At 37.8% G+C, this 12,760-nt stretch overlaps 1 protein-coding gene across 9 annotated transcripts in view; it reads left to right on the top strand.

The window, feature by feature from the left end:
• Positions 1–12,760, top strand: part of ATF2 (activating transcription factor 2) — a 47,848-nt gene that overhangs the window by 22,358 nt on the left and 12,730 nt on the right. For all 9 annotated transcript variants that reach the window (XM_014249484.2, XM_014249485.2, XM_014249477.2 and 6 more), the window contains one exon: positions 11,602–11,751. In XM_014249484.2, the coding sequence (XP_014104959.1) occupies positions 11,602–11,751 (150 nt within the window). The remainder of the gene's footprint in view (positions 1–11,601; positions 11,752–12,760) is intronic.

Here is a 12,760-nt window from a genome sequence, read left to right as displayed (position 1 = left end):
AAATAACAGCTGCATTTATTGGTTCTTTATATGGTTCTTTCCAATTCCAGCCTATGTTAGTTCTGTTCTTAATGGCCATTTTGATCTTATTTTTAGTCATTCTTTTAAATAAATTAAATTTGTAACTAAACTTCTTCTTACTTCTTGTATCAGAGGGTCAGAAATGCTAGCTGGGAGAAAGACAGACAAGATTAGTAGCATGTGAAAATTTCCTTCAGAGAAGCAGAATATTTGCTCCCAAAAGAATGATATTTCTTATAAGCTAAAAAAAATACGGTTTTTTGAAATGTTTTCAGAATCTCAACTGAATATACTTCTTTTGGCAAGAGTTCTGCAATTAGATATGTAGTGCTTATGTAGTTAAAAATTTAATCTGTGTGGAGGTTGTTTCTGTTGTGTTGGGTGTTTTGGGGGGGAGTTGAGGATTATTTGTAAAATACCTAAAACAAGCAAAAAATTGGTTTGATTTTTGTTTGGTTTTGGAGGCTGTTCTTTTTAGTTAACATTAGTGACTATTTATGGTGGCAGTTTGAATTAATCAATTTATTGAAATATTTTGTGCAGCATTAGGCAGTTGCTTCTCTTTTTTTCTGTCGTTTGTTGCAACAGTTCTCAGGCAATAAAAAATTCTGTTATTAAACAGTAATTAACCCACTTATAAATTTTCAAGATGCCTTCATAAACACTATCTATCCTGTGAAATAGTGTTCCTCTTCCTTCTTTGTGCTAAAAGAGAATCAGGAACACCTGCTAGATAAAATACATTCTTCTGCTTTGATATTGGTAAGTGGGAGGATGCCCTTAACATTCTTAGATATCTCATTTCTCTTGATCTAAACCTGTGGGCTTTCTTTCCTTATCTTTTTTCTCTTCTCAAGCCACAGTATGAAAAACTGTGGGTCTGGTTTTTCTGGAGTAAAGGGATTCCAGTAGAGTGAGCACACCTAGACCACATTCACCAAACACTGAAACTGCTGTGGAGAGGGGAACTGACTCTGCCTAATGCTGTCAGGTCTTCCTTCATTTCCCTGCTGTGTTGAACACAGTGACTTTTGAAATAGTACAGAGGAGGACATAAGGGAAAGAAGGTCTGTTTCTGTGCATCTTTGCCCCCACCCAGGAATGGGAAAAGGAATCTTTTAATACCTCAGAAAATACTTAAATGTAATCAGATCTTAAAAAATTAATTTACCTTAAATCCAGGAGAGAAGAATATAAAAAAAGCAAAAACAGGAACTGTTTTTCTAAAACTGAACATGTTTTAGAGTCAGGGACTCACACTGAATTCTGTTTGAAATCCAGGAGGAATTGGTTCCGAATCATTTCGGAAATAAGAAATTAGACTTTTAAGCATATTATGGAGTAATTTGCTCTTAGAATGATTTAAAGGGAGAAAGGAAATACATGTATGTGGTGAAGACTTTGATCTCACATTAGAAGAAGCGATCACTCAAATGCAAAGGAAAACAAAGATCATAAGACTTAAAATTTAACAGTCTCATTAGCCTTCTCGTTACAATTTAGCTAATATATGCACTTCAGTGATGGCTTATCTTTTTTTAAGTGAGACTGTAAAAAGGGGATTTGCAGTATTTCCTTTCCTTGTTGCTTAATATGAAGCATGAGCAGAATTCAAGAATATCAGAATTATGTCTATTTCTTACTCTCATTTACTTTTATATAGTGCCTATTCACAAAAATAAAAAAGTTAATTTCTTATCCCTCTGAAAGTAACAGCAATTTAATGAGAAACTTAATGTTTATGTAGAAAAGCCTCCAAGAGTAAGACTAATTCACAGTGCCATGGGATGCATTGTTGGCAGATATGTGATGGTTTATTAACTGCAAAGTTCAATTTAATTTTTAAAATTTAAATCTTTGTGATACCAATCCGTTTCTTTTCATGTCTCTCTTAAAAATAATTTTACTTGCTGCATACTAAATTCTGTGAAGGTCTGCTAAGCAGGTTTATTTTTCACTTGTATTCCTGGTTAAGCCAACAGAGAACAGTATTTAGTTTTACAGCTCGCTTTTCATTCATAAAATAATAGTTCACATTTCATGTTGAAATATAAGCTATTACACTGAAATTTAATAAATGAACAGTGTGTGTTTCATGTATTAATAGGATACTCCAGTTTGTGGATTTATTTGTATGGTTAAGTTAGCTGATCACTGAGAACATGTCCTGTATCCTTTTGCCTATTATGGCCACATTTCTTCTTCATATTGGGAGACAGTTCTGAAGGGCAAAGGAGTCCAGGATATCCTCTAAGAAGTAAATCTTAAAGGTCCAGGAGCAGGCTGTCCCCATGTGCTGAAAGAAGAGCCAGCAGTGGACTGGCCTGGCTGAACAGACAGCCTTGGCTGGAACACAGGAGAAAAAGATAAGTGTATGATCTGAGGAATGAGGGACAGGCAACTCAGGAGGACTACATGAATGTTGTGAAGTTATGCAGGGCCAAAGCCCAGCTGAAACTTTCTAGTTACTGCTGTAAAAGACAACTAAGTATATTTCTCTAAGTACATCAGCAACAAAATGAGGTCCAAAGAGAATGTTCATCCTTTATTGAATGTGGGGGGAAGCATACTGACAAAGGATGAGGAAAAAGCAGAAGTACTTAATGCCTTTTTTTGCTTCAGTCTTTAATAGTAAGACTAGTTCCTCTCTGTGTACCCAGCCCCTTGAGCAGGAAGAGGCATGTGGAAGAGAGGAAAGCCTCTGTAATCCAACCTGCTACAGCACTAAGACACATAGTTATGTGTCTTAAGACACATAACTATGTCTATAAGACACATGGTTATGGTGCTGGATGGGATCCCAATAAGGAAGAAGCTCAGCAAAGCCACTTTAAATAATTTCCCAGCAACCGTGGCTAACTGGGGAAGTCCCAGGTGATCAGAGGTCAGTAAATGTGATGCTCATGTTCAGGAAGGGCTGGAAGGAGGATCCAGGGAACTGCGGGCCAGTCAGCTTGACCTCTGTACCGAGGAGGGTCGTGGAGCAGATGATCTTGATTGTCACAGCAGACACAGAGCAACCAGGATCAGATCCAGCCAGCATGGATCTATGACAGGCAGACTGCTTGACTGACCTGCTTGGCTTCTGTGACAGGGTGACCTATCTAGTGGATGAGGAAAATGCTTTCAGTGTTGTCTACATGGACTTTACTAAAGCCTCTGACATTGTTTGCCACAGCATTCTCTTGGGGAAACTGCTCACAGCTTAGACAGGTATAGTCTGCTGGGTAAAAAAACTGGATGGATGACTGAGTCCAAAAAGTGGTGGCAAATGCAGTTAAATCTGGTTGGTGGCCAGTTACAAGTGGTGTTCCCCAGGGCTCAGTGTTGGGGCCAGTTCTGCTTAGTATTTTTTTCAGTGGTTGGGACGATGGAATGGAGTGCTCCCTCAGTCAGTTTGCAGATGGCACCAAGTTGGGCAAAAGTGTTGGTCTGCAGGAGGGCAGGAAGGCTCTGCAGAATGATCTGGACAGGCTGAATCAGTGGGCTGAGACCATTTGTATCAGGTTCCACATGGTGAAGTGCCGGGTCCTGCCCTTGGGTTGCAACAACCCCAGACAGCACTACAGACTGCGGGGCAGGGTGGCTGGAAAGCTCTTGTTGGAAAAGGACCTGGGTGTGCTGGTCAGCGGCTGGCTTAACGTGAGCCAGCAGTGCCCAGGTGGCCGAGGAAGCCAGTGACGCCCTGGCTTGTATGAGTCAGTAGTAGTGTGACCAGCAGGACCAGGGCAGGGATTTGTTCCCCAGTACTCGGTGAAGACACACCTCGAGTCCTGTGTTCAGTTCTGGGCCCTTCACTGCACAACAGACACTGAGGTGCTGGAGCATGTCCAGAAAAGGGTAGTGGAGCAGGTGAAGGGTCTAGAGAGAAAGTCCTGTGAAGAGTGCCTGAGGGAGCTGGGACTGTTTAGCCTGGAGAAAAAGAAGCTCGGCGGGACCTTCTTGCTCTCTACAACTATCTGAAAGGAGGGTGTAGCCAGGTGTGACTTGGCCTCTTCTAAATAGCAACTGATGGAATGAGAGAAAACAGCCTCAAGTTGCACCAGGGGAGGTTTAGATTGGATATTTAGGAAAAATGTCTTCTCAGGAAGGGTTGTCAAGTATTGGAACAGGCTGCCCGGGGAAGTGGTGAAGTCACCATCCCTGGAGGTGTTTAAATGACATGGAGATGTTACACTTAGGGCCACGGTTTAGTGATGGACTTGGCAGTTCTGGGTTAATGGTCAGACTTGATCTTAAAGGTCTTTTACAGCCTAAACAATTTTATGAACTTATGAAGTCTGTCAGCATAGTATTCTTAGTGTATTTTGAACAAAAAAAACAGATGAAGGGGAGAAGCTGTGCTGTTCCCTTCACAACATTCCCAGGAATATAGATAGTTGGAAATTTTTTGGCTGTTGCTTTTTGTCTTACTTATTACTTGAGGAAAGTTTTTTTTGTTCTTTGTAGATGGACCTTGCAATCTAATGGGTTTTTTCATATTGCATTATAAAATGTAAGAATAGACTATGTAGCAAATACAACATATATATACAACAAATAAACATGCAGGAATAGATTCTTAACTAACTTCCATAACTTTCTTGGGTATTTAAGTAAGCGTGGTACTGTATGAGATGCAGAGTTTCAAAAGTTAACATGGTTTATTTGTATCTCTGAAGGGTTTTATCATACGTTTATTATGTATGATATGATATTTATTATGTATCATTTATCATATAATTTCTGGCAGTTGTTGTTTGAACCTCTCCTTTATTGAAAGACCATACTTGCTATTACTGTGTTCTGCATTTTCTGCTCTCATACCACAATACTGTTTCAAGGTATTCTAAGTTGACACAGATAGAATAACTTCAGAGGCTGAATAAAATACCTGTAGAACTGGTTGTAGTAAATTGAATGTGAAATAGCACCAAGTTGCTGCATTGTTATTAGATCTAGAGCTGTCCTGTTTAGAAGGTACAGCTTTTTGTTTCAGATTAAATACTTGGCACAAACCAGGCATCCTTTTGTTCTTCGTGCCTTTCTTTGCAGAGGCTATTTCTGCATATTTCAAGGAGCTAACACATTTTAGAGTTTTATAGTAAGAAAAGAACTTTGTGCTCTAATTTCCTTCCTCATTGCAATCATTCATTTCACTTATACTTGCTTACAAAAGGCTACTGTTGGGTAGACTTTCTTGTTAAAGTAGACATGAGAAGTAGTTAGATAAAAATCAAATTAGAGATTGTAGTGCTTTTGTTTCCTAATGTTCTGAAATTTAAATATTAATTTAGACAACTTTATTTCTATATTTTTATTAACATGAGAACAAATTATATTTTGACAGATACCTGTTGTTTCCTTATGACTTGCCAAATTGTGCAAAGAAGAAATGTATTTCTTAAACTTCAGTAAAATGTAATGTTATGAACTTTCGAAAACAAATTGATATTTTAGTTTAAAAAAAAACTTTAAATAAAAGTTTTTAAAATCTAAAACTTAACTGGCAGGAGACATCTTTGCTAATAGATGTAGGATGCCTTCCTATAGCATAGTTAAAATTTTTCTTCAGCTGTCCTAGAAGCCATAAAACCTTTTAAAGATAAAGGAGCTAAGGTACTTGCTGAGAATTTTTTCCCACAATGGACCACTTTTGGAGACTTTTTACCTTTGCAAATGGTCTCTCTTACAGCATTTGAAAGGAATTTTTATTAGGGTGTCCAAGTTTAATGCATAATAATCAAAATTGTGTATTTATTTCTATGTTTGATAAAGTTTTCAGTCTGAAGTGTCAAACTCTTTCAGTATGTCAGTTTTGGTTATTGATGCAAAGCGAGTTACTGAGATGTCACCTCTAGAACTCTGTTCATTCTTTGTTGAAATGGTCTTTTCTCTGGTTACAGTTCAAGTTGCCTGACATTAAATGACTGTATCAATTCCATAGAGGAACAGTTTTATGTGGGAACAGGTTCACTGAGTGAAATAGCAGATAGAAAAATGTAAACCAACTGCAAAGACTAATAACTAGGAAGAAAAAATAGTCATTAAAAAAAGGAATACATAAAAGTGATGACAGACAAAAATTTAAAAACTGTCTGTGCAGTGAGGCAAATCCTTATGATTGGTGGCTTTATTGTAAGAGGCTCTCAACAGAAGCAGTTGACATTAAGTGAAAGAGTGCATTAAGCACAATCTTAGGGTCTCTCTCATGGCAGAAACATGTACAGTGCTTCATGTGTTTCAGTGCTGTGGAAGAATTGCATGAGATCAGATTGCATTTTAATTTTATTGCCCCAATGTTGAATTTATTGTGAACAGAGCTGGTCCATTCACAGCTCTGTGAAAGGCACTGTTACTATAGTCTTGAACATTCTTGGATCCTTTTTCTCTACTGCTTGTAGAAGTGAAGTAAAAAACGACTAGAAGTTTCATTCAGACACAAGCTTGTCTTTTACTGCTATTATTTTGAAAATATTTGTTACCACTGAAGATGAATAGATCACGCAGACACAGGTCGAGGTGTGGTGAAAAGAAGAGCAGAGTTTATTTTTCTTCCCAGGATTTATAGGCTTCTTACCATGGCCAGGGATTGGATGGTCAAGATATCATTTTCTTACTGCACTGGCCATGAGAGATGCCCATCACAAGACGTGTAACAGAAAGAATGTACACATATCTATGTTTACAGTTACTCTCCTGGGGAAGTCCTTAGAAAACTATGTTAGCAAGCTCAGAAGCTGAGTTTTCAGGGCGACAAATATTCTTACATCTTATACCAAGAATGACATTCACTAGAAGTAAAAAGGAGTTTCAGATTTCTGTGGCACAGTTAATAGGAATTGCCAGTTTTTCTGACATGATTCCACATTTGTTGGTGTGCTAAAGAAACTAACTTTCACATACTTAAGTAAAATCATGTGTATGTCAGTTTTGTGGTATTTTAAAATGCTTAGAAGTAGATGCAATAACTGTCTTAAAAAAAACCCAAAAAACTCAATAAAACCTTCCTCACCATAAGGATGCATGATTCTAAATAACTGTAGAATTGCCTCTGATGTTCTTAGGAGATCTGTAATTGTATGCTTTCTGTGTTTGAAACATGAAGCTTGAGTTGCAGCTGTAAAACATCCTTCTTGAGTGTGCAGCTTGTGGGGGCAAACTTAGCATTGAGACTTTTCAGCATGGGTTGCAGAAGGTTCTGAAGAATTTCAAAATTGCTTTAATGTGGAATGCTTCCCTCTGTCTCCTCCTTCCCATGCAAAACTTTTTGTCACAATCTGAAATATACCTTGCACTCAGTAGGCAAGCAGTAGACTTTTTGCAGGAGGTTTCTACTGAGAAGTGACTGAGGGCAGCTTGGCAAATGCTCAGAAACCGACATTAACTTGCTGGAGCCCGGCATGGGACCTTGTATTCAGCAGAATTCTTCTGACCTGTCTCTCTGCATGCCGAGCTAATCAGCAAACACCTAATGAGCCTACGCTAAAGGAACAGACCCTCTCACAACCTACTTCATTTTCCTATGTTCTCTGGGGGTGGAGAGACAAGACTTCATAAGGACTGATGATGCTGCAAAGACCACAATAATGATAATTAACTTGCTGAATTTAGAAGATTATGCTGTTAATTAGTTGCAAAATAAAGATAAGTAATAGAGGAGCAGATGGTAGTATAACACCCAGGAGAAGGAGGGTTATTACTCTGATGAGCTTTTGTGGCAGATATGAAATATGGATCTGAGTTTTTCACAAATTGTTTCTGGAGTATATTATCTTGTTTCTGTGAGCTCTTGATGGAATGATCTAGTCCTACCAAATTTTGACAGATGTGGTGAGGATTTGTTTTCAAGGATATACATGAATGATAAAACCTTGCTAATCAAGATTTTAAAAGCTATTAACCTGTGTGAAAATACCAGTTTTAGTTTGCCTGTAACCAAATAATATCAAAAAACCGTGGTTGTCATCAGGCTTTCACACATAAAAATGCTTATATACATTTATTCTAATATATGTTTCTGTATTCTTGACTGTTAAAGATGAGATTCTCATTGAATTTGGGGTAACTGTCTCCCTACTCAAAAGAAGCACAACATCCATATAGCATCCAGCATTATATTTTAAAATATGAAACCTGTTAAACACATGAGCTGGAAATCTCCTTGTGAAAATCTGTAAATATTCCTTGGATTTTCACAATATGTCTGCATTTGTGGATAATTTGATCCTAACTACTTTAATTTTAATTTTTAAACTTTTTAATATGAAATTAAATCTAATTATTTCCTATTCCTGTTTTCACAGTACGTTACATTTAACAAGGTAATTCTCAAAAGGAGTTTGTTTACTTGAGTTTATTAATAAACAGGATATAATGTTTAAATATTAGCAGTACAGTAAGTAAAGTTAAAACTTGGTTTGCACATCCCAGTACAAACTCATCAATTACCATCATGGGCAAAACAGACTCATCTTGAGGAAATTAATTTCATTTATTACCAGTCACATCTGAGTAGGATAATACACCCAAAACTTAAAAACACCTTCTCCCTTTCTTCCTGGGCATTCTTCTCTACCTCCTGCCCCTCAGCAGCCCAGGGGAAAGGGGAATGGTAGCCGTGGTCAGTTCCTCAGACACCTCTGCTTCTTCCTCTGCTTGGAGAGGACTCCTCTCACTCTTGACAGAATTACAGCATGGGCCACGCTGGAAGGGACCACAGGGGTCATCCGGTCCCCTGTTCCAGCAGGGCCATCCCAGAGCACATGACACAGGATTGCATCTGGAGAGTTCTTGCCTGTCTCCAGTTAGGGAAGCCTCACATCCTCTCTGGGCAGTCTGTTCCAGTGCAGCAGTCCCTGCCATTGCCTCTTGTCCTATTGCTCGGCACCCTGAGCAGAGCCTGGCTCCAGTCTCTTGCCACCCCACCTTCAGATACTCCTGGGCACTGCTGAGGTCCCCTCTCAGTCACCCCTTCTCAAGGCTGAACAGGCTCTGCTGCCTCAAGCTTTCCTCGGAAGTCTGTCCTGGAGCCAGCTGCCATTGGCTCTGTCGAACAAGGAGGGAGCTTCTGGAAGCTGCTCACAGGAGTCCCCTCTGCCGCCCCACCCCCACACAAAACCTTGCCATGCAAACCCAGTATGCATAATTTTTGAGATGGTAACTTTTAAAACTCTCCTAGTATGACAGCTTGAAGTAGAGCATACCCTGTTTAACTGATTTGTACTTTCACTACTGTCTTAGTTAGGACTGATGAAAATTTGTCATGTCCTGCCTAACAGCAAGTTATGATAAAAGAAATACTTCTGAAGTAATTCAAGTCATAAATGAAAATACACTGCGAAAAATCTTATGTTAATAATGTATAGAAAGGTTATTGTCATATTGCTGTTAAATACTTGCTAGTTTCTTTAAAAAAATATTTTTCTAAGAACTGACTTGGATGTGATGTGTTTCCCTGGTAGTTCTGGTAGTGGTTGTGTAGAAAATGTTACCATTTAGATACCAGAATTAGTTAGGGAGATTGTCAACTTTGCAGTTGTTGCAGGTAGATCATAGAGTTCTGTTTTAGTGGTTTTGGTTAGCTTGAAAACTCTTAGACTTGCTGGAGACAGGGACTGAATTCTTTTTGTTAGCTTGTTTTTCTGAGGAGAATTAGGAAGGTACAAGTGAATTCTCGAGTTTAATTAAAGTGTTAACTACCTAAGAGCTTTCAGAGTGCTGTATATAGACTAAAAATTGTGGACATATCTTAAAAATTGTCATCCTGCCCTAATGCTTGCAGCTATCCTAAATTTTGATTTCTAAAGTTGAGCACTGGGGAAACCAGTAAATTTGGTTTGTGTAATTTTCTGAAGTATCTTTTTCATTCTAGGAAACTTACAAAGTTGATACAATAAATGAGGTGAGGAAGAGCTCATTTCACTGCTGGAATTAGCTCCCAATTTTCATGTTCACTTGAATGGTTCCTATCTGGTGTAATGTGCTGGTAATTCAATCCAGAGCAATCACTGCAGAACAGACTTACTACAGAAGTCACTGGCTAAAGATTCCTCAATAGCAAGCCAGTAGAGGAGTGCTGGAGTTTCTTGAGTCTCTTTGTAGTCCTCAGTTATGATACTTACTGGTGCTGGTTATGTGCTACCAAATCCATGTAGTTGATGGTAACTTGCCATATTTCAGACCTGAAAGTTTTTTATAGTTCCAACAGATGTAATCTGCAATTCGTTGTTTTAAATGTAGTGTAGGATCCAGGAAGGCATGTCACCATGGAAGGTAGAAGAGCTGTTACTATATTCCAGTGACTTTATTGTTGGGAGACATTGCATGCTACAGTTTATAGAGAATATCTGCATAAATAGGTGCAAAGTTTCCTGTTTATTCTGAGCTGGCCAAATGCTGCCTCTCTCTAGTATTCTTAAGACAATCTAATAATGTTAGTATGTGGGCAACACTTCGTTCGTATTTCAAAATATGATGTTACAAGTTATCAGAATTTCCACAAACTTACGTTTAAGTCATTAATCTTTTCTTAAACTTGTATTGGATTCTTAAAAACTATGGAGCTTGGTAGAAAAACATTTTCTAACACCATTTGTCTAGTAAGGTAAATTCTTCAGTAAAACCAAAAAATGCATGATAAATTGTACAGTATTTATGGAATTTTAAGAAAGGATCTGGAATTACAAGCAGTTGTATCTACTGAAATCGAACATTTTGTCACTTAAGATTAAGAAATAATTTTAAATAGAATGTATTATGTTACAGTTTCAATAGGTTTCACCAAAAGTTGAATGAAATATATTTCAACAGGCAGTCAATAAAATGCTTTAAAATTTGCCGTGAGGTTGCTGGTAACTCTTGGGTGTATTATATACAGCTGAACTTGCACATTACTGTTCTTGGTAGTGGCTGTGTGCAGTAAAGGAGGAACATCAAACCTTTTACAGTTTTTTACTGTAGTGTGCTATAGTAGTTATCTTGCATATTTTCTACATAAATAATCTTTAAATATAACCTGAAGCTTCTTAGTATTTTGTATATCATTAAGATGTTTCAGCAAAGATATTGGCTTTTATCTAATTATCCATAGGAAGGATTGCAGAGGTGAGTATTTGCAAAGACCATGAATTAGCAGAGGCATAACAAGCTATTTAAAGATTAATAGAGATAGAGAACACCAGAATTTTTAAAATGGAAAGATGCTTATGTTCTGGTTGTTACCTGTTTTCCTTCATGTGTCATTGTTACTCTTCTGGTACTACCAATTTCAGCAGCTGTTTATGGCCTTCTACTCATCTCTTTGTGGGCACAGTTCACTACAGATGAGGCTTTCAGTTTACTTCTCCATACCATTTACTATCCTTCCCTTTCTGGGTTCTTATGTAAACCTCATTGCTATTGTCATGTTTACAGAAATTTAACCCCTGCTTTTAGGTATATGCCTAGGTCACTGTTGAAAGCCTGTAAAAAGAAACAGCCGTTTAAGAGTTGGATTTCCTGTTTCCAAAGTTAAAGTAACTGCTTATATAAATGATTAATCATTCAAGATAGCATGATAGAATATTTCTTTTATTTTTCTTCTTTATTTTCTGCTTTTAGAGATTGAAAGCAGCCTTGACCCAGCAGCACCCTCAGGTAACAAATGGAGATACTGCCAAGGGACATGCAAGTGGGTTGGTTAGGACTCAGTCAGAGGAACCACGGCCACAGTCACTACAACAGCCTGCAACTTCAACAACTGAAACACCGGTATGACAACAGTGGACACGTGCCTCCTACCCCCTTTTTTTATTTTGCAAATACATATATTTTTTTCTATACTCTTGGTTTTTGAAATAGAGATTTAACAGACTCCTCTTGTAGTCAATAGCTCTATAATAGTAAAAGGTTTACAGATCTTACATGTTCTTAAATACTTCTAAAATCTATTATCCAAAAAACAGGTAGTATCTATGCTCAAATGTAGAACTATGTCCTGATTTCTCAAGTTTATTGATAGAAGATTCTGTGGTAGCTGAATTTTTTACAGCTGGTCAGTATATATATATTTGAAAAAATAAGTGCTTCTATTTTGTGTTCTGTTGCATCTGTTTCACATTTATTATATTTTATATCATAAATGCGGTTAGAAATTGTTTTATTGCATCAGGTATTGTGCTTGCATTAATTTGCTTGAAGGATTTTTTCTGGGCTGCCACAGGAAGAGTTTCAGCTGTATCATTAAGTGTACTTCATCTCTGGCTCTGGAAGGGGGGCTCTGGTTTTAGGTATGATTTGTTGTCCTTTTGGGACGATAGATCAGAATAGGGGAGTAAAAGGCAGAACCTCTGAGTCAGACTGGAAGTGGGCATGCTGCTGGAGGAAAGATACACTTCCCGGTGAATCCTGGAGGACAGTAGCTGTTCTATTTCTAAAAACCTTTTGGAATGTGTTTTCTAAATGCTTTTAAAAATCTCGGAGTTATTTTCAGAATTTGTAGCATAATACTAATTTTATAAAAGCTACATACCTGGCCCAGAACTGACAGGACTTATACCTGCAACAAAAGCCTCAGATTCTTACACTGGCCAGTGCATATCAAAACAAATACATTTGGAACAGAAGAGGGGAAAAAAAGTGACCCATCATAAAAGAACCTCTTTCTTAAGGCTGCTGTTCCCCCATACTGCCTTGAGGCTTTTTTAAGGAATATTTTCATAATATCACATAGCAGAATTTTCAGAAGGTGAAAATTGCTGTTTGATTGTTTTAGAGTTAT

The sequence above is a fragment of the Pseudopodoces humilis genome, chromosome 8 (genome assembly GCF_049639895.1).
Source record: "Pseudopodoces humilis isolate 2021_Gansu_Grassland_sample_001 chromosome 8, ASM4963989v1, whole genome shotgun sequence".
NCBI classification, from domain to species: domain Eukaryota; kingdom Metazoa; phylum Chordata; class Aves; order Passeriformes; family Paridae; genus Pseudopodoces; species Pseudopodoces humilis.
This window is presented reverse-complemented; position numbering and strand designations above follow the sequence as displayed.